We start from the raw sequence: 27,816 nt of genomic DNA, 5'->3' as shown, positions 1-27,816 counted from the left end.
TTATCTTTTTTTTTATTGTTAGGAAAACAAACAGCATTCTATAACACATATAGAGTTACCAATGCTATGTTAAATACAGTATTATAACTTGGCAATTAATTAAAACTCGAAATATCAAAGTTTATCTGAAGAATAAACTTGCCATTTTGACATATTTCCCATTCTGAAACTGCAATGAGTCAAACTTATTCTTCAGCTAAGTTATCAGACGATAGAAAATTCGGCCCTAAATGAAATTTATACAGTGTGTCCGGGCATGTAGTGATCAAACTTTAAGGGCGTAATCTATAGACAATTTTATCGACGAAAATACTTCAAATTTGGGGCTTGACGCATTTATCGCAAAATTACAAGGATTTAAGTTTTTAATTTTTAGTTTTCACCTCTTCCTTCAAAAACAAGTGAAAGCGTGGGTAGCTTAACATTAATAAGCAAATATTTTATATCATGCGATAGCCAATAAAATTATGTATTAGTAGAAATAGAAAACAGACACAAGTTTCATACATTTTATGGGAGTAAGAATGGATTTAATTAGAAAAATACATGACTTTTTTCACTTCTTTTTCAGTTATTTTCCAACACAAGAAAAACCAGGTCGTTAAAGTATGTTTTATTTGCATTGTATTCTTAGTGTTTGAGCTATTCTACAAAACGAATGTAAATTTAATAGTCTACGTCTATTAGTTTCGATGTAATTGTTGAACAAAGATACCCCTTCCCAGCGGTTTCCATAGTAATCGTAATAGGTTGTGTGATTCTTTCAGGCAGTGCATTTTCGCATGTCGCGTGCGCTATGGAAACCGCTCGGAAGGGGTATCTTTGATCAACAATTACGTCGAAACTAAAAGACGTAGACTAATAAATTTACATTCGTTTTGTAGAATAGCTCAAACACTAAGAATACAATGCAAATAAAATNTATATTTATCTATCCTTGATGAAAATGGCATTAAAATCCGTTGTGTAGTGTAAAAGATATCAACGCACAGACAGCGGGAACAACTATGTTTCTATGATAGATGCTTGATGCATCTGCCAGTACAATAATGTGCTGTCTAAATATTTAAACTCAAAGGTGACTGACTGACTGACTGACTGAGTGACATAGTGATCTATCAACGCACAGCCTAACCACTAGCTAGACGGATCGGGCTGAAATTTGGCATGCAGGTAGATGTTATGACGTAGGCATCCGCTAAGAAAAATTTTTACGAAACTCCACCCCTAAGGGGGTAAAACGGGATCCACGCGTACGAAGTCGCGGGCGACCGCTAGTTTTGTTATAAAAATATGAAAAAACGTCACATAATTCATCATCATCATTTCAGCCACAAGACGTCCACTGCTAAACATAGGCCTCCCCCAATTATTTCCATGTTGCCCAGTTGGTATAGCGGCCTGCATCCAGCGCCTTCGTACTACCTTTGTGCACATAATTCAGCAGTAGTAACTTTTGCAGTAATTATTGAACCACAACTTAGCAGTTACCACTTATTAGCTATATAATCATGTAAAGTATACCAGGTCATCATGACCGCACGCAACCACAGTCCAGTGGGCAGTCGCGGTTCGGTGCCCGGTCAGTGCATCGTGATAATGATTGATTTGTTTGTTGCAGGTAAACGGGCTCGACAAGCTGTTAACTGGAGTTTGACACGCTGTAAACTGGAGTTTAACCGGTATTTAGCAAAATAAGTTGTATAATACGATGTGACAAGGGTCTTTTGGACATTGTTCGTACTGTTACTTTGCAATAATGAAGGGAAGTCAAACCTTAACTTTGAACTCCTCCTATGTTCTTCTGATTAATTTCGTTGCGGGTCCAATGACAGTTTAACTTTCCCCCGGCATAAACTTGTTGGGTTTTTATTGGCGATCATGCTCTAGATAACTCTATAAGGCCTAACTTCACAAACTCTTGACTTATGGTCCTATGTCCCCTAGATGGGGCAGAGGGCGTCCACAACAGTCCTCCATATCGTTCGGTCTTGAGCTTCTCGCTTGATCTCGCTCCAGGTCTTGCCGATCTTTTTCGCCTCGTCCGCTACAGTGCGCCGCCAAGTTTTCCTGGGTCGACCACGTTTGCGTTTTCCTTGGGGATTCCAATCCAGAGCCTGCTTAGGGATGTGATCGGGGTCCCTTCGGAGAGTGTGGCCAATCCAGTTCCACTTGCGCAGTTCACAAACTCTACACCTTAATAAAAATATGTGGCTTGTGCCCGTTCTCACCATCAATCCTAATTTTTAAGTGACCCTATGGTAAGACATAGCAGGCGTTTTGTTTTCATAGGAGTCACTTGAAAATTAGAGATTGATGGTGAAAACGGGCATTAGTTAAATAATTTCACAGACAAACAAACGCACCCTAATGTCTTCACATGATTTCGTAACTTTTTGCTACTGCTTGAACTACTGAATTGATTATGGCTGATAATTGATCTAAAACCAAATACAATGGTAGTCCATAGCCTTGAAGTTACACTGGTCAAGTGACATTTAACTGGATCACGTTCTTGTGGCATTTGATAAAGTTTAAACTTATGTTGTAACTTATTATTTGTTTAGATCACGCCCTATTTTATCGGCCGGCTAATCTACTTCCCACGATGTAATAAGTATTAGCTCGTTACAAGTCACAAATAAGTTATGATAAAAACTAAACTCTTAGCTATTTGGTTCCGGCATAGTAGGACCCCACTCTCCCGTGGATGTAGTAAGAGGCAATAGAATTATGCGAACATCAGGCCTCCTCAACCTTTTTGGCCAGCATGGGGAGTATAAGCCAAATCCTTTATTTGCCTCTGGTAAATCAGAAAGTTCCTGCAGACTAGACAAAAAGTCTACCTTTCTAAGGCTTGATTTTTCAAGAATATAATTTTATTATCTTTTATCTGAAGAATGAACTTGCCATTTTGACATACTTATTTGTCCATACCGAAATTCTCAATGTGTCAAACTTATTCTTCATCTAAAGCTAAGTTATCAGACGATAGAAAATTCAGCCCTAAATGAAGTTTAAGATCATCTAACATAAAACCTACCTCAAAGTCCACTGCCTTGTCACATCATGGCTGCTGATTACACAAGCCGTTGTATCACTTTCAATCATGTAACGAAGAAAGAGGTATAAGTTACCTCGTCCATTCATCGGTGACACCTGATCATCAACAGATATCCGATCGTGGAGATGGTAGAGTAGACTATACATGTTGTTAAGAGGCGTGCTGAGGTTACTTCTATAAATACTTTTTAGGGTTCTGTAGCCAATGGGACAAGGGAGCTAATGGAAAACTAGTAATTATGCCTCCATTGTCTGTCTATCTCATATGCCTTACGTAGACAGTTGAAAATTTCACAGAATGTTGCCACTACTTATAACAAGAATGATTTATTTTATGTCATTTATTTTCTGCATATAGGCTTTTAAAAAGCGCTTTCCTTTTACACATCCCTCCCAGTATTACTTATAGCACCATTGCTTCGGGACAATAAATGGGCTTACCTTTCAAAAATGCTAAGAAGTATTTTTTTAACTGAAGGGAGAAACGTGTTTTTACTTGGAGTTTTGTTCGAGCAGGACGTTGGTTACAGTTCATCTTATAAGATAGTATGTATGTACCCTTCATTTGCGGGTCAGACTCGCACTTGACCGATTTTCTACGTGACTATACAGCCCGTGATATCAAGTACGACCCTATAACGAGTACACTCAATAATATAGAAGCTAAGTGTGGTCGCCATTGGCATTGTATGGGAACTGCCAGCTACAGAACAAACAGAAAGTTATGGTAATATTGGTTTTAGTATTGTCGTAAGTAGTTGATGAGTAAATACTTAGTCGTAAATGCTTAATGCATCGTTAGAAAGTGGGAAACCACTTTTTAGGCGATAATAGCCCAACCGACATCTAACTGCCGATTAGAGATTCCATCTAGGTATTTCTATTTTTGCCATAGGTCCTGAACATTACATCATCATCATCATCATCATTTCAGCCACAGGACGTCCACTGCTGAACATAGGCCTCCCCCAATGACTTCCGCACGGTTGGTAGCGGCCTGCATCCAGCGCCTTTCTGCTACCTTTATCAGGTCGTCGGTCCATCTTTGTGGGTGGACGTCCCACGCTGCGTTTCATCACACATCACAGTTCACCTCAAATATTTGTTTGTCAGATAGAGGCAAATGTATGATTTGAATAATACTCCCCACGCTGACCTGATGCTTTTCGCATAATTTTGTCTCTTAGTTGTATTTTCCGATATTCACAGGAAGAGTGGGAATGATCATAATCTACTCAATGTTCTTGTTGCAGTCAAAACTCATAATCAGTCAAAACCACTTTTAGCTACAAAAAATCAGTCTAAATTCATGAATGTTATAAAACCATTTTGAAGTCTAATTTTGATATATACAACGTGGTCACACACTCACACCTGCCTTAGGTACCACAGTAATGTTGCTTTTTATCTTTTATCATATTTTTAAGAAATCTAGGTATTTGCTAGACAAAATATAAGTAAAATCATTACTTTGTATGAAATTTGGACTGATTGGTAAAATTTTAAATCAGGCGAAAGCCTAAGTGAAAAGTGGTTTTGACTAACTTCCTTGGGCAAAACCACTTTTCACTGGAATAATCAGTCAAAAGTGATATAAACCAAGAGCATCAGTTAAAACCACTTTTGACTGATTTTTGCAGTCAAAAGTGACCGATTATGAGTTTTGACTGTAACATTCTGACGGAACCACTCGTCAATACTACCCCAGTATTCTTTAGTAATCATTCATTAATGTAAACATATTCTTCCCAACACCTCTCGCGGGCAATACACACTTTCACTGTATGTCAATTACTACAAACAAAGGTTCTGTGTGATTGAGCCATTGTGAGCTTCTCAGGATTAATGGGATTAATTAACCTGATGGTAATCAGTAATTAACGAACGTCAAGTAAAGGAGTGGGCAATGTAATATTTGAGATATTACTCGTGGTTTGTGTGGAATGTTTTTCGAAAACAAAATTTGAAAAGAGGTTTGAAAAGACGGGGCAATATTTTATCAACCGACTTCAAAAAAGGAGGAGGTTCTCAATTCGACCCGTATGTTTTTTTTTTCTATGTTTGTTACGCGATAACTCCGCCAATTATGAACCGATTTGAACAAATCTTTTTTCGGCATATAGGTAATACCTCAAGGGTGGTCCCATTTAAATTTAATAATAGAAAAAATAACCCCCAAGGGTGGAAAATTTGGGATGAACTTTTTTATACGCAATATCTCCGCCGATTATAAATCAATTTGAACGATTATTTTTTTGTTGAATAGGTATTAACAAAAGAGTGGTTTCATGCGAATTTGAAGAAAACATTTCACCCCCAAGGGTGGAAAATTGGGGATGAACTTTTTTATACGGAATATTTTTATTTTTTAGATTTTTTTTGTGTTCACGCATTTGAAGTCGGTTTTATTTTTTTTAAAAGTTAATTATTTTACCGAGGTCTTACTAGTTTTCTTTCTAGTACCTACTTTATCTAACTTGGAGAAGGCCTTCGTGGACGTCACTTGGCTGAAACGAACGAACGAACTTTAAAATAAGATAAAAACTTGTAACTGTACACTTGCGAATTCTACTGACTGTCAGTTGTTATATACGAAACATTTTCTCGTGCGAATTCATTGCGCATGACCATATTTTGTGTCTTGTAAGCCCGTTTTCACCATCAATGCCTAATTATTAAGTGACCCCTATGGAAACAAAATTCCTGTTATGTCTTACCATAGGGATCGCTTAAAAATTAGGGATTGATGGTGAAAACGGGCACTAATCTCCTAAACTTAATTTCTGCGGTACTCTTGCCCAGTACTAGCGTGCCTGTGTCTTAATAAAGCTACGTAAATTCTTAATTAAAACAAAATAAAAACAAAAGACAGCGCTTCTTATTTTAAAATCGAATTACGTAAAACCGATCGCAAAGCATGCATTTAAAGACGTTCCGTTCCACGCAACAAACGCCCGAGATGTGCGCCCGCGCATGTCGCGGCTGTTGGGTGCATCGCCTTAGCTCGTTTTACTGCAAAAAAGTAAACCGAATCAAGTTGCAGTACGAGTTTACTCATTTGAATAATTGAATTGAAAATTGGGTTAAATGCTAATTAAGTAGGGCTGCGCCATTAGAAAAGATATTTTGGAGTTTTTTCTTATGACTGCGTTTCTTTTCATGCATAATAATCATCACTTTTTAGCAGGTAATGATGAGCAAAGCAATTATAAAGTCTTATTAATGACTGTTCTAATTTCAGACCTACTGAACTTGGAGTTTTGGGCTGACACTGTGTAGGTTTGTTGTCGACACGAAAAGAAGAAGAAGACCTACTGAAACGCATAAATTTCAAAATAACCCAGAACCCTTTGTCGTAAAACACTTAAATGCCGTATTTTGGTTGCTTTTCCAAAAGCAATTTCTTAGGGCATCAACGTCGTGTGGGGCACCAAATGAAAAAACAAAAACCCAACTGCGTAAAAATGAACAGAACAAGACAACTTAGTGTTCACAAATGCAGTCGGAGGCATCAATGACTAGTTCTTTTGTTGGTGATAGGTAGTCTTAACTACCTTGATGATTAAGATTAAGATAAGAAGACCGGCATTGCTTTACGAGTAGTCTCCTCCACTGAAGAAGCACCGTCTCTAATTTACCAGGCATGCAAAAAAGACTTAAAGCATGCGAACTCATCAAAAATCAAAATATTACTTGTAATCAAATAATTACGGTACCTACTTTGACTTCCGTATGTGTGCAAAGGCACCTACATAGTTTATTTCCCATTGTCTGGTTTAAGTTTCGATCTTGATATTCTGTTGACCGAGTGATCGCACTGCAGTGTAACGCAACTGCAATCATTGCAGTGCGTTGACTCCGCTCTCGTGAGCNTTAACGACCTGGTTTTTCTTGTGTTGGAAAATAACTGAAAAAGAAGTGAAAAAAGTCATGTATTTTTCTAATTAAATCCATTCTTACTCCCATAAAATGTACAAAACTTGTGTCTGTTTTCTACTTTTACTAATACATAATTTTATTGGCTATCGCATGATATAAAATATTTGCTTATTAATGTTAAGCTACCCACGCTTTCACTTATTTTTGAAGGAAGAGGTGAAAACTAAAAATTAAAAACTTAAATCCTTGTAATTTTGCGATAAATGGGTCAAGCCCCAAATTTGAAGTATTTTCGTCGATAAAATTGTCTATAGATTACGCCCTTAAAGTTTGATCACTACATGCCCGGACACACTGTATATGTATAGGCTCCATAAGAGCATTTGACGATTTGTAAGTAGTAATATAATTAGTTTGCACAAATAAAGATAATTTTGATTAAGGATTTTTATGATCATATCCAACTTACAACCTGCCTTAAAGTCCATTCGCTTGTCACATCGTGGCTGCTGATTACACAAGCCGTTGTATCACTTTCAATCATGTAACGAAGAAAGAGGTGTAAAGTTGCCTCGAGACCATTCATCGGTGACACCTGATCCTTCCGACAACAGAAATCCGATCGTGGAGATGGTAGAGTGGACTATACATGTTGTCAAGAGGTGGAAAGAGCTTACTTTTTCAAATATTTTTTTAGAGTTCTGTACCTTACCAACGGGAACCCATTAACATGCCTCCGGTCTGTAAACATTTTGACTAAGGTGTAGTTTTTAAGTTGACTTACTTGACTTATGGTCCTATGACCCCTAGATGGGGCAGAGGGCATCCACAACAGTCCTCCATCGCGTTCGGTCTTGAGCTATGTGTTTGATCTCGCTCCAAGTCTTGCCGATCTTCTTCGCCTCGTCTGCCACAGTGCGCCGCCAAGTTTGCTTGGGGCGACCACGTTTGCGTTTTCCTTGGGGGTTCCAATCCAGAGCCTGCTTGGGGATGTGATCGAGATCCCTTCGGAGAGTGTGGCCAATCCAGTTTTTAAGTTAGGGCATGTAAACTAACGTAGAGTAATCTTGGTTCTTCGTGAAATATTCTGGCAACTTATTCACAATGCGAGCCATTATGGTCTCGGCTTGGCAAAATTTTAAGTTGCTAAGTATTGGTGATTCGTGTATATTTATTTATTAAAAAACTTCATTGCACACACAAAAAATAAGCGGAACTAAAAGGCGAACTTAATGCTTATGTCTGTTCTAAGTGATTCTGTTTGATTAAGAATAATGTTATTATAGTCACATCCAAATTCAAATTCTTTATTGCATTTATCATGTTGTAAGATAATACTACTTTAAGGATTCGACTCGCACTTGACCAGTTTTCTACATACTAGTGCCCTTGATCTCAAGTAGTACGATCCTACAAGCTCAATAATACTTACGTGCTAAGATTTGTCGCCATTGGCATTGTATGGGAACTGCCAGCTACAGAACAAACAGAAAGTTATGGTAATATTGGTTTTAGTATTGTCGTAAGTAGTTGATGAGTAAATACTTAGTCGTAAATGCTTAATGCATCGTTAGAAAGCGGGAAACCACTTTTTAAGCAATAATAGCCAGCCCAACCGACATCTAACTGCCGATTAGAGATTCCATCTAGGTATTTCTATTTTTGCCATAGGTCCTGAACATTACATCATCATCATCATCATTTCAGCCACAGGATGTCCACTGCTGAACATTCCTCCCCCAATGACTTCCACATCGCACGGTTGGTAGCGGCCTGCATCCAGCGCCTTCCTGCTACCTTTATCAGGTCGTCGGTCCACCTTTGTGGGTGGACGTCCCACGCTGCGTTTCATCACACATTCACCTCTAATATTGGTTTGTCAGATAGAGGCAAATGTATGATTTGAATAATACTTCCCACGCTGACCTGATGCTTTTTTTGCATTTTCCGATATTCACAGGAAGAGTAAATAAATAAATATCCTTGGACATTTTACACTGCGCTTCTGGTCCCAAACTAAGCAAAGCTTGTACTACGGGTTCTAGACAACGGATATAAATATACTTGAATACTTTTTTTTTGTAAATACATACATATTATACATAGAAAACACCCAGTCCAATACAAACAAATATGTTCATGCACACAAATGTTTGTACTGTGAGGGAATCGAACCCGCAACCTCCGGAATAGTAGTCCGTTTCGAACCACTACACCAAACAAACAAAAGAGTGAGAATGATCATAATCTACTCAAATGTTCTGACCGAACCACTCGTCAATACTACCCCAGTATTCTTTAGTAACCATTCATCAATGTAAACATATTCTTCCCAACACCTCTCGCGGGCAATACAGACTTTCACTGTATGTCATTACTACAAACAAAGGTACTGTGGGATTGAGCCATTGTGAGCTTCTCAGGATTAATGGGCGCTGGGAAAGGGCACAGCCTTTAACTACGGGTGTCTGGATAACAATTAACCTGATGGTGATCAGCAATTAACTAACGTCAAGTAAAGGAGTGGGCAATGTAATAATTGAGATATTACTCGTGGTTTCTGTGGAATGTTCTCCGAAAACAAAATTTAACAAAATGTACTAAAGAGGTTTAAAAAGACGGAGCAATATTTTATTTTACCGAATTGTTACTAGTTTTCTTTCTAGTACCTACTTTATCTAACTTGGAGAAGGCCTTCGTGGACGTCACTTGGCTGAAACGAACGAACGAACTTTAAAATAAGATAAAAAAGAAAAACTTGTAACTGTACACTTGCGAATTCTACTGACTGTCAGTTGTTTGTTATAATTATACGAAACATTTTCTTATGTGAATTCATGCGCATGACCATATTTTGTGTCTTCTAAGCCCGTTTTCACCATCAACCCCTAATTATTAAGTGACCCCTTTGAAAACAAAATTCCTGTTATGTCTTACCATAGGGATCGCTTAAAAATTAGGGATTGATGGTGAAAACGGGTACTAATCTCCTAAACTTAACTTCTGCGGTACTCTTGCCCAGTACTAGCGTGCCTGTGTCTTAATAAAGCTACGTAAATTCTTAATTAAAACAAAATAAAAACAAAAGACAGCGCTTCTTATTTTAAAATCGAATTACGTAAAACCGATCGCAAAGCATGCATTTAAAGACGTTCCGTTCCACGCAACAAACGCCCGAGATGTGCGCCCGCGCATGTCGCGGCTGTTGGGTGCATCGCCTTAGCTCGTTTTACTGCAAAAAAGTAAACCGAATCAAGTTGCAGTACGAGTTTACTCATTTGAATAATTGAATTGAAAATTGGGTTAAATGCTAATTAAGTAGGGCTGCGCCATTAGAAAAGATATTTTGGAGTTTTTTCTTATGACTGCGTTTCTTTTCATGCATAATAATCATCACTTTTTAGCAGGTAATGATGAGCAAAGCAATTATAAAGTCTTATTAATGACTGTTCTAATTTCAGACCTACTGAACTTGGAGTTTTGGGCTGACACTGTGTAGGTTTGTTGTCGACACGAAAAGAAGAAGAAGACCTACTGAAACGCATAAATTTCAAAATAACCCAGAACCCTATGTCGTAAAACACTTAAATGCCGTATTTTGGTTGCTTTTCCAAAAGCAATTTCTTAGGGCATCAACGTCGTGTGGGGCACCAAATGAAAAAACAAAAACCCAACTGCGTAAAAATGAACAGAACAAGACAACTTAGTGTTCACAAATGCAGTCGGAGGCATCAATGACTAGTTCTTTTGTTGGTGATAGGTAGTCTTAACTACCTTGATGATTAAGATTAAGATAAGAAGACCGGCATTGCTTTACGAGTAGTCTCCTCCACTGAAGAAGCACCGTCTCTAATTTACCAGGCATGCAAAAAAGACTTAAAGCATGCGAACTCATCAAAAATCAAAATATTACTTGTAATCAAATAATTACGGTACCTACTTTGACTTCCGTATGTGTGCAAAGGCACCTACATAGTTTATTTCCCATTGTCTGGTTTAAGTTTCGATCTTGATATTCTGTTGACCGAGTGATCGCACTGCAGTGTAACGCAACTGCAATCATTGCAGTGCGTTGACTCCGCTCTCGTGAGCGATTACTATAATCGTACAGTGCGTGCCAAAATTAGGTGTCGATTACTATTGCGTGTGGAGTTATGTGACTAGTGGCGATATTTGTGCTACCAGTTGCAGGGTAATTTTGTAATTCAGGAAGCAGAATCATACTTATTCGCCTTCGGGAAAATAGTTAGTGTCCGTAAAAATTGGGCACCGCCTTACGAAAATGGTGGTGATTGAATAAGTCTAAGTTAATATACCTGAAAGAGAAGAAAAATAAAAGTGAGCTTTTGTGTGAATATTTAGACAGTAATTTCCCAAACTCTCGAATTACGTAAGTGTTCTGTATGTAGGTACTTAGATACTTATCTACTTAGATACAAAAATGTTATCCAGCTTATTAACTAACTATACTTTTGTGACCTATATCTAAATACAGCTGGATAGGATTTTTTCGTCGACACAAAAACTATTTATTGATACATAGATTGTTTAAGACCTTATGTACGAGTACAACCATGGAATGGAATAAAGATAATTATAGACTATTAATAGGAGTTTTATTACCAGCTTTCAAAATTTCCAAATCCGGGCGATTTTTTTGTCCGGCACTGCACTTGCGCATCGCTTCCGTTCAGGCACGCGGATGATCACAAAAACTGATGCGGCCATCCGAGCGACATATTTTAACATTTTTAACGCGTGTCGAACTTTATTTTCCTATTTCGTCGCATGAACTGTATGAAATGATGTGAAATGTATTTGTTCCATTTTGAACAAGAAAAAAAAATAAACAAGAAATGGTAGTTCTTTGAGGGGCTCTCTACATGTCTCTAAATCTTTTGGGCTCCACTAACGCTTCGAGACAAAAATATGTATAACAAGATTGACAAATGGCTGAAAACTCTCCTTACAACGGAGACTGAGCCAGGTAATTATGTAATTGCAAGACTCAACTTCCTGTAATACCTATGTAAATAAATTAAGGTTCGAAGGCAATAAATACATTTTTTATTTTCATTTAAGAAGTACTGTTTCAACCAAAGGACGTCTACAGCTGGGCAAAGGCCTCAAGGATTGCCATAACGACCAGTCGTGCGCTACCTGCATTAAGTGACTCCTGAGTTCTTCAATGGAAGGCTTGCCTATGCCACGTCTTTTCGGTTTTCTCCTTCTTATTTGTTTTGCTCTTGGTAGAGCGATTGTGGTCACGTTGAGGCGTTGTTCACATCGGTTGTAGAGGCTCTCAAACAACACAACTCCCCGAACTCTCTTTTCGGTTATGATTCATTTGGTCGGCCGTTTGGTGTAGTGGTTCGAAACGGACTACTATTCCGGAGGTTGCGGGTTCGATTCCCGCACAGTACAAACATTTGTGTGCATGAACATATTTGTTTGTATTGGACTGGGTGTTTTAGTACATTAAAAGACGTAGACCACCCTCAAAATGTATAATTAGCCACTTTCTGCCTCAGTCCTACACTATGTCCGCCCAGACTATGTCCATTGCNCTTATTCGCTTTCGGAATTAAAATACAGAATATACATAATTACAAGTTACATAGAGAAAAATCTTAGTGAAAATCGAGCACTGGCATAACAAATGGTAGTGATTGAAAGAGTCGCTTGTAGCGCAAACAGAAAAAGATAGGAATAAATTCCATGGGTGATACAAACTTTCGAAATTATTTGATCCTTTCCCTTGCTTAAGTATGAATTTTATAGTAAAAGCTTTTTTTTAAGCTTTTGTTATAATATTATGTAGACAGTAGTTTTTATTTTTAGTTATTTATTTTTATTTAGTGTCCCAAAAGTATCTTCTGTTTTTTTATATAATCTTTTGTATCTAGACTATGTTATGACTAGATACTATGATACAAACATGTGCATCCAGTTTATTAAAAAGTATACTTTGTGACAAAAGCATTACCTACCTAACTAGAGGTGAAACTACACTGTATCTACGCAATTTATGTATTTGTAAGCTGTTTGTTTTCTGAATAAAACAAAATAAAATAAATACAGCATCATAGTATTGTTTCGACATAAAAACTATTTATTAGGAGGTTTAGTTGTCAAAAATATCAATTACAAATCGTCCGATTATTTTGTCCGGCACTGCACTTGCGCATCGCTTCCGTTCAGGCACGCGGATGATCACAAAAACTGCGCCCGCGGCCATCCGAGCGACATACGCGCACGCGCCGTTTTAACATTTTTAACGCGTGTCGAACTTTATTTTCCTATTTCGTCGTTTTGAAATGATATGTCTGTTCCATTTTGAGCAAAATTAGACGCATGTAAAACTAAAAAATAAACAAGAAAAGACCCTTGAGGGGCTCTGTATTTACTTGTGTTGTCTCTATATCTTTTGGTCTCTACCTACGCTTTAAGACAAAAATATGTATGACAAGTTTGACAAGTGCTGTGGGTCTAGACAAAGTGCAAATTATAATCGCAAACCAGTCGAAAAGTGGTCGAAAAGCCCCTTTTTTGTATGGAGATTTGACGGATTCGATTTTCGATTCGATCAAAAACTGCGTTTTGTCTAGGGGGGCTGAGATGAACTGTTTCAACCAAAGGACGTCCACAGCTGGACAAAGACCTCCCCCAAGGATTGCCATAACGACTGGGCAGACAGCCTGCATTAAAATGATTCTCAGTTCTTCAATGGAAGGCTTGCCTTTCGGTTCTTCTTCTTATTCGTTTCGCTCTTGTAGAGCGATTGTGGTCACGTTGAGGCGTTGTTCACATCGGTTGTAGAGGCTCACAAACAACGCAACTCCCCGAACTCTCTTTTCGGTTATGATTCATTAATTTAATTTCAGTGTGCTTACCATGAGTTTACGTTAGGTGTGCTCGCTAGCGACTGCGTAAAAAAATGACATTAATTGTATGACATATTGTGCAGCGCCCCTAGCGGCTACTTTCAAGAAACAAAATCTTCATAGAGATTTTTGACGTACTCGCTAGCGAGCACACCTAACGTAAACTCATAGTAGGTACACAGTACATTAAAGGACATAGACCACCCTCAAAATGTATAATTAGCCGCTTTTTCTGCCTCAGTCCTACACTATGTCTGCCCAGACTATGTCCATTGTNTCCATTGCCTGTCCCATGATTTGCTATTAAGCATGTTTAAACTTTCCGCGACTATGTCTTTATTTAACGTAGACTTTTCTTAAACAAAGTTTACCTTTGAAATGGATACTTAAAATAATGACGTTGGTTTTCAACCACAGCTCCAACGCATAGGATTTCTACATCTAAGTCTATTGTAATAGGAACTCAAATTCTAGACTTAGCTTGACTAAAGGTGAAAACGTAGAACAAACGCTTTCACTACACAAATCAATATGGAACTAAAATAACTCCGGTTAGATCATAGTGCTGTGGCGGAAGTGGTCTCGATCGTAATAAGGTAGATAATGAAAATAATATTATTATAGGGCGGTGATTTAGTTCCTGTAACATTTAAGTCAGTTATTCAATAGGTCTTTATTCTCCACTAGCGGCCGCGCCCGCGACTTCGTACGCGTGGATCCCGTTTTACCCCCTTCATCTATCTTACGCGGTTTAGATTTTTTCATACAAATGTTTTTTCTCGCTAACTCCCGTTCCCGTGGGAATTTTGCAATAGCCTGTTGTAACTAAGCTTTAAGTTTACTAAGGTACCTGCATGCCAAATTTCAAGCGTCTAACTTTTAAGCGGTTTAGATTTTTCATACAAAAGGATTTTCCCGCTAATTCCCGTTCCCGTGGGAATTTCGGGAATTCCTTTCTAAGTGCACCTCTACGGTACCTAAGCTACGTCCCTTCCAAATTTCAAGTGCCTACGTTTTGCCGATAATCACTGACTTGTTGCTCGTGGTTCTGATAAGGATCCAAACTAATTTTGCGCTTAGAGAAAACACATTTTTCTTTCCCTTTTTTCAAACTATTGACCGGACTCTTTGGAACTTCTGGAAGGGCTCGTTCCATAGCGACAAGAAAGCTTAGGTAGGTACCTATCTACTTACCTACATTGTGCCATTCCAACTTCTACTGTTTTCATCTTCTTATATCAAGTTTTGTATATCAGCATTAAACATCTTTGAGAAGTAGGTACAAAAACTATAATGTTCCAGTCCAGTTCCAGTCTACAGAATCTTTACTAAATCTCCATACAAAATTAACTTTTTTTACAAATTATAAATTACAAAATTAATTACTTCAACACTCATGAATGTTCACGAATATGACAAATCAATAATTGCGACGCTATGACATAATCTTCTTCAAAAGCACAAAAACTATTCCAATCTCATNGCATTGTCTTTTCAAGCGTCTAACTTAAGCGGTTTAGATTTTTCATAGAAAAGGATTTTCCCGTTAATTCCCGTTCCCGTGGGAATTTCGGGAATTCTTTTCTTAGTGCACCTCTACGGTACCTAAGCTACGTCCCTTCCAAATTTCAAGTACCTACGTTTAGCCGATAAACACTGACTTGTTGCACGTGGTTCTGATAAGGATCCAAACTAATTATTACTTTTGCGCTTAGAGAAAACACATTTTTCTTTCCCTTTTTTTTTCAAACTATTGACCGGGCTCTCTGGAACTTCTGGAAAGGATCGCTCCTTAGCGACAAGAAAGCTTAGGTACTTACCTACTTACCTACATTGTGCAATTCCGACTTCTACTGTTTTCAAGTTCTTATATCAAGTTTTGTATATCAGCATTAAACATCTTTGAGAAGTAGGTACAAAAACTATGGTCCAGTCCAGTACCAGTCTACAGAATCTTTACTAAATCTCCATACAAAATTACTTCAACACTCATGAATGTTCACGAATATGACAAATCACCAATTACGACGCTATGACATAATCTCCTTCAAAAGCACAAAAACTATTTCAATTTCAGGTCCACAGTACCTTTAAACTAGATTTCCATTCTCCATACAAAATTACTCCAACACCATGAATGTTCACGAATATGACGAACTACCAATTTCGAAACCACTACAAAACGGTAAAGGCCGGCGCTTGCGCAAAACTATGTAAACTATGTTAATCCTAATTAACCTTAAGTATTCCACACACCTCCCGATTTCCATTACAAAACGTCCACTTTAAGGGTACTTACACAATAAGGAAACCCGTGTCTATGGAATACGTAACTTTATAGCGTTTTACTGATTTGCATGTGTGAATCTTCACACGAAGTAGGGCTGCCTGCTTTTTATTTTTTCAATTATTTATCATCTCTATTTTGTGCCAAATAAATAATCGTTTCTTTCTTTCTTTTTAACTTTACTGGCAAAGGATATAAATATGTTTTTGAATACATGCTTGTACAACTTTTAGGCCCTTTTCGATCCACAATTTTATCAGTTTCCAGAATTAAGGTATTTCACGTTCATTGATTTTTTAAATAATAATGTCTTCAACCCTTTCGTTTCAATCTAAAAGATTTAAATTCTAGTATTCCACAACTTCAGGTCTTCGTACCGTTCAAAATTCAAGACATAAATCATCCTCTTTAATTATCTTCTTAACATCCAGTGAAGTAACCCTAAAAATATTCTTATGTGACAACACTGACAACCCTAAGAATACGCAATCCTGCGCACGAGTCGGTGTTCCGACGTGAATAAGATGGTGATAAACTCATGGTGTCCTAGAAAGCGTATGGCAAACGTCCATGGCGTACGGTTGGTCTTATAAATACGGTCATTTGTAGCCCAAGGTCACACAAGTGGTTTTACAATTGAATAACCGAATTCATTTCAAAAACTAAACATTGGACTCATTAATATTATCTTCCAAGAAAAGTCCTTTCTCTGAATGTCGTTTCTCAGAATGTCTCTTTTTTAAAATGACCCTTTTTCAAAATACCAAGAAACGAGTTCTTGAGTGGAGATCACAACTCCCAAGCGTAGTGATAGGTCTCCAGCTAGGTACAGTGTAAACTTAAGAGAGGTACTCGCTAGCAGAAGCTGGATGAGAGGAACCGAAGACATAGGAACACTAACAGAAAAGTCCTATTCCGCGTTCTTTATTCTCTTTTATCCCTTTGATTACACCTTATTGGAAAGCAGACTCCAGGATTATTGGAGCAAAAAATAAACCCAACCGGACACCCCAGAATAGAGGTCTGCTAACTTCAGACTTACGCTTGGCGGTATTAGAAACTTCAGGTTTCCATCAGCATAATCTCTCGCTGAGTATTTGACCACTTTCTCTCCTTCAATATCCATCACAAAACATTTGCTAACCACCTGTCCATACTGGCGCCTAAAATGGCCCAGTTATTCTCACAACAAAAAGCATAATAATAGCAATTGTATGTAAATAGGAACAGCTGTTATATCAGTAGACTTTGTAAACAAACATACATAACAAAATTGCGCAATGTGTGTGAAATATGCGAGCTGCATCTGATGGGTTCTTCAGATAGTTTTTTCTCATGGTTACATTGTGTGAGGAGTCACATAATTTGTGTGCCAGATTCGATGATAACATTCTTTGGACTTCTAGGAAATATTTTGATGATAAGGCGTTACGAGTATTCTTATCTTAATATAGCAGCCGGCATCCAAAGCTTCATCACTGTATTAACTGGCTTGCGATGATATAATTAATATGTGAATTTGTTGAATAATAAAAGAAATGTTTGTTTCTATGATAAGATTGAATGAGATTCCCAATCCATTGTAAGAACTATTAATGCTAAATAAATGAAAGTGAAAGCAGTTCACACTGATAGATTATAGTTAGGAATATACAACATCCGATCCATCGCTTTGAAATACTACAGTAGTTATTAACACAGTCTATTCATCTTTCCAGATGGCTCTCCACGCCCTGCATCGACTGGCCTGCGTGGTTGCTCTCCTAGCCGCGACTACCACACAGAAGGACCAATCAAGATGGTCCCGCCAGATCAGCTCCTATACCGCAGACATCAGCGACTGGGTCCCACTACCCGGCCCCGTCGAAAGAGAACCGCCCAGCCCACAACCTCTACCCCCAATCAAAAGACAAGCCGTTGCGGAACCTAGGATACTGACTGAACCATTCCCTGGATTCACCAGACCTACGGGATTCGGCCAGGAACTCCCGCCGAGGAATTATTTTAACTCGCCAGCGAATAGACAGCTGTATTTGCAATCAGTGCCGTCTGCGCCGCAGAACTATCTGACAGAACAAGGATTCGGGCAGAGCATCAGGTTTGGACTGTCTCAGCCAAACTTCCCTCTGAACCAAGGATTCGTTGCCCCTCAGTTCACATTCGACAATGTCCCCGCTGCTCCGCCGGTCAAGCCTCGACAACAACTACCACCTGTGCTGCAAAACCCTATCAAATTCGAAAGCTTCCCGAAAATTCCGTCCAATCAGGCAAAACCATTCATCAACCAAGGACTGCCCAAGCTGAAGCCCGAAGCACCGAAGTTTGTTGACGGTTACAGAGTTGAAAATCTTACCAACGACTACACATTCAATAAAAAGAAAGTACAGTCGTTACAGAAACTCAAGTATGAAAGCTTCGACAAGGCCCCTAAAATAGAAACGATACCTCCCAAGCAAAAAGTGGAGAGGGAAGAAGTGCAACTACTCTACGTTCCTTTAGAGTCTCTGAACAGAGGACAGTTTAACTTCAGAAGCCCTATTACTTCATCTCAATTAATGAACACTGACTTGTATTCTCAAAGTCTGCCAAAGCCTAATCCACTCAAACAACCATTCGCAAACGAAGCGCCTAAGCCTCTAGTGAAACCAGTAGACACATACAGTACTAGTCAGGAGTACTACTCCAACTTTGACCCTCAAAGAAACGACCAAGTTAAATATTCGACGAATGCTTCCCCATTCCCAACGGTCGCAGCAACAACTTCAAAGCCGAAGAAGCTGAAACCTCATCAGCCACCGCTGGCCATCTTTTTGACTCAAGATGCTCGTAAGGGAAATCAAATCAAAGTAGGAGATGTCCTGACTTCTTTGAAACATGCCGACACCATCGCTGTACTAGATACTGTTAATCCTTTGAACGCACCCAAAGTATTCATCGGACCCTCCACTTTGACTCCTCCAGAGAACTATGTGAGATTCGAACTGCCGTATTTGTCGAACATTGAAAACACGGACAAGAAACTTCGTCAGCTCCCATTCTTTGTAGCACCTTTGAGCTATAACACACCTCAAGGATTTGCGAAAATACCATTCCCATCGCCTCATGTGGGTTCTGTTGTCATTAACTCCCAGATCAAAGATGCCAGTCCACCTGTTGCAAGTGTGATTCCCAACTCATATACTGTGGCACCCCAGCAACATAAACAGGTGACTCAGAAACCGAGCTTCACTTACTACAGTACAGCTGCGCCGAATACTAACCCACCAGTTCCAGCTAACCAACGTCCGCATTACTACTCTTTTGAACCACAAGCAGTCACAGCCATCCCGCCACAGAAAGAGCCTGAAACTAACGCAGCCCCACCTAAGACTGGCTCATACTTCTTATCCAATTTGGATGACCAGTACAACCCACAGTACATTAATTTCCCATCTGATATAAACCAAGAGCCCGTAAGAGATTACAACATCGGAAACAATAATAGAGTACAACCAGAAACCACGTCAACTACGCCCAGAACGACTGTCAGTACTACGACAACTAAACAACCTTCAACGTATTCCAGTCAGCTATTAGAAACTCATAATCCCTACTCTATCAACCAAGCGTTCCACTTCAGCACTCCTTTGGACTACCACAGCTACTATGATGAGCCTTTCGTAACTCCAGGATTTAATCAAGGCCAGAAAACATCTCCTACTCCAGTGTCACCTCCATCTAGCCAGCCTCCTAAGCCAGAAGAAATCGTTACTGAGAAGCAGACGTACTACCAACAATCGTCGCCGAATTACGTACAAAACTATTCGCCAGAAATTCATCACGAAGCTGAAGCACCGAACTACAGATACCCCGTTTACAACACCAATGACTACCCAAGCAAGCCTGAAGTTTCAACTGAAAACAACCAGAATGTTAATCAACCAGCTGCTGAGCCGGTTCAACCTGAGATTAACCAGAATTACCAATACACTTCCCAAGAAAATGTCGGGTACAATCCCCCAGCTTACGAGAACTTGACTGAAACCATCATTAATAAAATAACAGGACCTCCATCAGAAGTGGAATCACCGAAACCAGTTTATGAGCAATATGAAACTAGCCAAGAAGGTCAACAAGCGCAATCAGCGAGTTTCCAATCATCGACAAGTACCACGACGACGACCACGACAAGAAGAACTCCTTTACGAACAAGAGGTCGCCCTAAGTACACCACCACTCCACGAACTGACTCTACTGAAACTCCAACTCGGTCCCCAGTCACACGTAGACCATTAAGAGAAAGACGTCCATTACCACCAAGAAATAGATATGAACCTAATAAGATCACAACAGAAAGAGCCACGAGAAAACCAGCAGAATCTGGCGAAAGCACCACAAAATCTACCAGGACAAGGACCAGAGGGAAAGTTCAGTTTAAGCCTTCAGAAAGCGAAGACTTCTACAACAAGAAGAACAAGGGAAATTATGGAAATCAGAAGGAAGATCTGGCTTACCAGAGAGATGTTCTACACCAAAACTACCCCGTTACCCTGATGGAAAGAATGAGCACTGTCGACATCGAAGCCATTACCGAACCATCTCCAAAAGAGACATCTAACAAAAACCTTGACAGTGGAACGGAAACGTATGACGCTGAAAATGCTTACACACATGAACACAGTTACATCGATAATGGATCCAAGGAAAATTCTCCGGTGTATACTTCTGGTGCGGAGTCACAAACTGAAAGTGCAAATAACGAGGAATACGTTTATCAAACCAGGAGCAGCTCTGCCCCAATTCAGGCTATTTCTTCTTATGAAGATTCTTTTGAAAAACAAGAGGACAAATCGTCCAGACAAACCACTGCTGAACAGCGGCCAGAAATAATTTCGTACGCTACAGAACCAGTCAGTTCAGCCACTGAACAAAGTCAACCAAGCTACCCTGGCAGTAATGAATATTCAACAAAACAGGAGGATACACAAACGTCAGAAGATGCTGAAATTACTAAAGTTAACAGTCATGAAGTGAATCATGAAACTGAAACAGTAGAGAATGTCGTTCAGACCACACCGTCATACAACAGAGTAAGAGTACGTCCTGGAGTTATTAGACAGTACCACCAAGCTTCTTCCACTGAAAGCACAAGGAACAAACCTGAACGTAGAAAGCCAGTTCAGGCTGTAACGTACCGACCAGCTTTTGATAGGAGAAGAACGACCATGCGAATTGAAGAAATTGAAGCTGATTTAAAAACTAAACAAGTCCATTCACGCCCTGAAGTTCAGGATTATAAGCATCCCGTTTACAGGCCTGAACCAACCACAGAGCCAGCCGTAACTACTGCTAGCTCTGCAGACTCAAACACAAAACGTGGACATTTCCGTAGGCGACGACCAGTTTACACTACGACTTCCACTGAATCGTCGAGCACGAAAAAGACTTACGAAGTCAAAAACAGATTCAGAGGCCGAAGACCAACTGAAAAACCTACAGAAAAACCTGAAGTTCAAACTGATGCCGCTCCGACGACCACAAGAAACATTGCATACAACAGGTATCACACCAGACCCAGACTTTCAGAACGATTCAACAAGAAAACTGAACCTGAAGCTGAGGAGTCCGAAGACCAAGAATCGAACTACTCAATTAATAGACCCAAGTACGTTGCTCCTGAATCTGAGCAGTGGTCACCGAAAATTTCATCTGACTCGTTCAAACCTTACAACCCAAATGATATTGCGGATGACACCAAAATCACACCAACTGAAGAAAAGTCTGACAAAGACGAGAGTGATCAAGATATAATAACGGCTAGAAATGACTACGATGACATCCTGATCTCTGTTACACCAGCCACAAATAACAGAGGCAATAAGAAGCTACCTGATATTCCTCCTACCCTAGAAGCATATGTAGAACAAAGCAAAACAACCAAAAGTGATTCGGCAGACTCGATGTCTACGTTCGAGACTATGCTAGAAGAGGTGATGAAAAGCTTAGAGGAACAAGACGAGGATGAGTACACAAGCAACGTCATGAAACACAAGGGCGGTGAAATTGGTGAGATTCCTCCTGAAAGGATAATATCCTCTGGGGAAGAAGTCACACAGAAACCAAAAACGGAAGAACCAGAAGCCACAACAACGGTCAATACTGAAGAGGATTCTGATTACTCGAGTAAGGTAATTGATTGATTTAAACATAAATTTTAAATTTTTTGTCATTGTTAAATTGAAAAGTTATTTTGATTGTTAGTAACTGCATCATTTGGTAAATTCCCATTTCACAATATTTGAATTAACTATTCCATTAAAATTAAATAATTATGATGATGTAGGTAACTGAAATATCTGTGAATTTGTAATAATTTGTCTATTGTTTACTTACAGGACCAGACCGAAAAAAGCCGTCGTCGTGGCTACTGGAAGAAAGTCAAGGTGCGCCCAGTCACGGAGTCCATCGAAACCGCCGAATCCCAGTATTACACCAACACCGTCAACCGCCTCGGAGAAGCCGTTCCACCATCTAAACTCACCCACGACAAAACCAGTAAATACGATAAACCCCGATTCTCCGTGACAACTTACAAACCAAGCTTCCAATTCATTAAAGACTTCTTCGATTCCGAAGACGATTTTCCTGAAGATGTCCTCCCAACGATTGACATCCCCAAAATTGACAAACATGCGCCTGAAAAGAAACCTGTAACGGAAGAAACTTATGATAAAACTGAAGAAATCAGAACTACTGAGAAAACACCAAGTCCTGGTGATATGGATTTGGGCACAGGATCTCCAGATCCAACGCTAATGGATAGCATGTATTACAGCACACCGACAGAGCCTACTTCCAGCGAAAACGTTCTATCGCTTCTCGACCGCGCCGATGGATTCAGCTTTATGGACTACCTTTTCGGAGTTACGTCAGCTGATAACAAAAAAGTTAAGAATGAAACAACGCTTGACCCCACTGCTACTACAGTAGCAACTGAGGTTGACATAACTACAGAACAACCTAAATCAAAGGCTACCACTACAGACAGCACGTACATTCCAGAGGAATTCACTGTGACAGATGATAACACGGAAACAGTTACAGAATTTACTGATATAAGGAAAATTGATACTGTAGAACCAACTGAAACTAACCCGGTTGTAAGCTTCGAGACATCCTCAGAGTCAAGCTTCATGAATCCAGCAAACGTTGTTAGTACATCAATGTCGACAGAGATATCACACGAAACAGAAATATGCTTTAGAGGCAAATGCATCAAAACTAACAAGGATCTTTTATAAGAAGAATTAAAGTTAACAAATGGTGCTAAAGACCTGTGTTCAAAGTAGTGAAAAAACTTTCGTTGTAGTGAATAAGTGGACAATCTAAATCTTAAAATATTAGAGTCAAAAAAATCCTATGCAAGCGGATTTATGTGATATTTTCGCGTATCTCTTCGTGAAAAAATGTTGCAACTTCAATGTATTTGGTATTGCTAGTTGTAAAAATACGTAGTACCGCATCGCTTCGCTTGCAACTGGAATTAGCTTATTCATTATAACATTGTAGACTTATATTTATTGATAAATTAGTTTTCGCGGTGAAATCTTGTAAATAGTGACACTCTTTACTCGATTCCACCTTTTTACGAATAATAAATGTTTTATAGCTAACAAAATATAAACTTTTAGAAAGTGGCCACTGCTAAAAGTTTTTACGGTGTAATATATTATTTTACGTTATTCTGCATAGTACAGTAGAACGCCGATTATCCGAACGCCGATTAACCGAATCGCCAATTATCCGAATCGGTCCTAAGCGTAATATAAAAAATTAAAACCAAGTAATTTTTGATTTTTTTGTTGGAATTCGGTTATATTTCAACTGAGCGTTATTGTAGCAGTTCTACTATAACGCCAAGTAGAAATATATCTGTTTGTTAAACTAATTAAAGTTTATTCTGTGTGTGACAGTTGGTTTTTCTCTAATACCAGTCTATGTCCGATTATCCGAATTTTCGATTATCCGAATAGACCCCGGTCCCAATTAATTCGGATAATCGGCGTTCTACTGTACCTTTAGATTTAAGAGTGATAAAATGCACATTGATAGGTTTTTTTACTTTTTGTAAAATAATATTTCGACTGAGAATAATTATTTTTATAACCACTCGTAGTATAAGAATATTTTTTCTATTTTTATACTTCAAATATTATTAATTTTTATTTATTTCTCTATTTACGTAATTAATTTCAAGACATGGAGGGCATTTTGTGTAGATTATGTACTTATTATTTTACCCCACCCAAAGCTAAATGTAATAAAAATAAAACAAATACGATAATCTTCGCTTGTCTAATATATTTTTATTGCCTTAATGTCTAAAATTGTAATTTTAAATAAAAAAATGTAAAAAATAACTACGTTTTATTATTTTTCCAGTAATTTTTAAAGTCCCTAAGTACAAGTATAGATCCATCAAGGTTTATTGTCGACACGAAAAGAAGAAAAAGAAGGCTAAGTTCGAGGCAAACACTGCATTATAGAAATAAATGCAATAATTGCCTGATTCACAATAGATTGTGATTTCGCAGGTTTGATTCCCGGTTTAAGTACAGGGTGGAATTTTGTAATGCCACCTGGAAGGAAAGTACTCTTAAAACTGTATTAGATACTAGATACTCAAAACGTTCCTTTATTTTTGAAAAGAAAGAGAACTGCATTTACAGATTTCCGATTTTTCGAATATTCGCCACCATTATACAATTTTTAGAAATAATTTAAGATTTCATGGTTTTCCTTTCATTTGATTTATCAAGTTGGTTAGAGAGATTTCATCCTTTTACTTAACTCTAACGATCGATGCAATAAAAATACAGGGTGTTATTTTTAACAAATTTTAGTTGGTTCGATTCCCGGGTTTCGCAAGAACATTTTTGGAAATATTTGAATGCATTTCTATTTCTTTTCAAAAATAAAGGAATGTTTTCTTTGAGTAAAATCTTCTATCTACGTATTAAGAGTACTTTCCCTCTAAGTGGCATTTCAAAATTCCACCCTGTATAATCGATTCAAAAAAGTAAATATTATGTACCTACTAAGCATAGACGTATAAGAAGTTGTTCTGTTATTGTTAATTATTGTTTTACCCAGGCTTAAAACATAAATAATACGAGTATTTCGCCATTATTTTCACAATCAAAAATTAATTTATTTACTTACGACTTTTAGCTTGAAACGGAATGCGCCGCGTTGGCGCCCGCTGTCAAAATGTGTTGTGAAATGTCAACACAAAAGTGACATAACAATTTGAGGTTAAATTCCGCCGTGTGTGCCGTGTTGTTTGGGTTTGATTCGAGTCAAAAACATTATCCAAAATGCACATCTTGGACATTGAAACCAAAATCAAGGACGACATGAAAGCGCTGGGCTGTAAATCGGACATCAAGATAAACTTGGCTTACCATCTCTACATCCATTTGGTGGACGAAAAACTCATGTACGACACCGAATACTGTTACAATAAAGACATAGACACGCTCTACATAGTCGCCAGACCGAGTAAGAACGAGAAAATTAACATTTACGTTCCAATTCCTACGTACGACGACATAAACTTGGAATTCATTAATAAAATCCAAGAGAATTTGTGTACTGTTGAGACCGGGCCTTCTATCAACCTTGCATTCATTGAGGGGGATTCTACTACTGTGATTTACACATTCACGAAGGGTCTCGTTGAGCGACCGCCGCCTGAGAAGATAACGGAGCAGCGGAAGAAAGAAGAACGCAGAAGCTTCATCAATAATGAGCTGAAGAAATACAAAAACGATATCATGAACAATGCGTTGAACGGCGGCTTTGTCGATGACGACGACTGCCAAGTACTAGACTGAATTGGTATTCACAACACTGAATGGTTAATTATTACATTTTTATGCTTCGTCGGAAGTTATCATATTATAAAACCTTTCAACTTTTACAAATGGCAGCCATATTTCTCAAGCACAGCAATTATTTTAGTATGTTAACACAAAAAAGAAACAAACCAAGCAGTTTATAATTTTCATTGCAATTGTTAAAATACTGAAGTGAAATTGTATGCTTTATTTAAATTTTTTAATCGTAAAATAACAAAAGTACTCATATCAGACAAAAACAAGTGAAGGTTATTGTGTAAGTAAGTGAATGTATTGATGTTATTGATTGGTCATCATGAAACATTGTTTAAAACAACAAATAATGTGTAAACCATTACTTTAACAATGTATTTGTAAAATCAAACTTAATTATGATTTGATTTGTATTGAATTCGATTACAAAATTTAATATGCATTTGTCTAATTGTAATGAAAACATTCAACAAAAATGTGCTGGGTAGTAATATTTTTTTCAGTTAATGTTAAAGTATTGACTCAGATTAAAAACAAGTGAGCTATGATATGAAAGAAGTCTCACAATGTATTGTATGGTGTTAATAGCAAAAAAGGTGCAAAGATTTATCAACTTCAACCTTCAGAAATAAGGGCTGCCGTTCTTAACTTTTTGTTCCAAAATTAAAATTAATTTATGTAAAAGCATTTCTATTTGTATAAAATGAGATTGCAGGTTTTTGACCATTCACTGTTCATAAAGCAAAGCTTCATGATAGAGTTTTGCAAAGATTACACTCCGCTAAACCCTATGGAAAGCCGGCAGAGCAAGAGGATCCTGGATTCTCCAGGGAAGTTAGCATGGTCCAAGAATCGGACAGAAATGGAGAAGAATCAGTATGATGGCTGAAAAATATTTGCTGCCAAAGAAAGGGCTCCTATGGTATTGGAGGGTCTAGGGTTGCCAGGTCCAAAAACAAAAGCCAACTCTGTGCTTCAAGTGGCCGTATGTTTTACCCTTAAAGCCGGACATATCACTGGGGGAGGGGGGTGCAATTAGTGTTATAGCTCACGAGTGAGTACTATCATCATCAGTTGCCCAACATCCTGATGCGTGTGCTTCATATTATTCAGTGGCTCGACTTTAAATAAAAAGCCAAACACCTGGCAACCCTAGAGGGTCTTGAAGTATTTTGGCAGGCTGTACATAATATATGCCCCTATGGTCATTGAAAAGGCTTGGATGGGATAGGAGCTAATGAGTTGGAGATGTTTGTAATGTAGGTACTAAATCGTAGAAAGTATGAAATTTTGAAGGTTCGGTGCTGCCTGTATTGATTGTTTAATTAATTTAAGACAGGAAAACTTGAAAAATGTAACAATTTGAACTCAATTGATCCCACACAGTTAATGTATTAATTTCATATATTTTTAATGTCAAGATTGTGAATAAAGTCGAAAAAAATATTGGTATTTTTTATTTTAACTGTTGAAACCCACAAAAATCAGTAGATTTAATTATTTAGGTGGTTCCTTAGGATAATTCTATCAGCATAAATTGGGACAGTGAGTCAAGTCGCCCTCTCGCAAAGTGAGAGCATATTTCAATAAATCTTTGGGAGAGGCAAATGCGTTCTATCTCCGTTTCACAGTCTCACTGATTTTGTTTGGTAGATTTTTTTTTTATATAGCAACACAGACCTGTGAATCGGAAGTAAATATGTACCCTTTCGATCCTTCCCTATTCCCTGTAAAATAAAATGCATGTAGTACATACTCTTATTTAATTTACCCCTAAATTATTAAAAAAAATATAGTTTTAAAGATCAGTAAAATATAATTAAAATACCAT

At 38.2% G+C, this 27,816-nt stretch overlaps 2 protein-coding genes across 3 annotated transcripts; both read left to right on the top strand.

Moving 5' to 3' along the window:
- Positions 1-1,663: 1,663 nt before the first annotated feature.
- On the top strand, positions 1,664-23,841 carry LOC114356169 (mucin-5AC). Of its 2 annotated transcripts, none has more exons than XM_028309289.1 (3): positions 1,664-1,682; positions 17,832-22,275; positions 22,488-22,806. In XM_028309289.1, exons 2-3 carry the CDS (start codon positions 17,832-17,834, stop codon positions 22,625-22,627), a joined length of 4,584 nt encoding a protein of 1,527 aa, XP_028165090.1. In that variant the 5' UTR covers positions 1,664-1,682; the 3' UTR covers positions 22,628-22,806. The 2 variants fall into 2 exon arrangements, with proteins under 2 accessions (XP_028165090.1, XP_028165088.1); XM_028309287.1 differs by having other exon boundaries at positions 1,665-1,682; positions 17,832-22,280; positions 22,488-23,841.
- Positions 23,842-25,356: 1,515 nt separating this feature from the next.
- On the top strand, positions 25,357-27,431 carry LOC114356171 (uncharacterized). The gene has a single exon (XM_028309292.1). The coding sequence runs from the start codon at positions 25,470-25,472 to the stop codon at positions 25,986-25,988; it is 519 nt and encodes a 172-aa protein (XP_028165093.1). The 5' UTR covers positions 25,357-25,469; the 3' UTR covers positions 25,989-27,431.
- Positions 27,432-27,816: the final 385 nt, after the last annotated feature.

The sequence above is a fragment of the Ostrinia furnacalis genome, unplaced genomic scaffold (assembly GCF_004193835.3).
Source record: "Ostrinia furnacalis isolate ACB-3 unplaced genomic scaffold, ASM419383v2 OfSCF2698, whole genome shotgun sequence".
In the NCBI taxonomy this organism is placed as follows: domain Eukaryota; kingdom Metazoa; phylum Arthropoda; class Insecta; order Lepidoptera; family Crambidae; genus Ostrinia; species Ostrinia furnacalis.
Note: the sequence above shows the minus strand (reverse complement) of the source record. Positions and strands in the feature narration are given on the sequence as shown.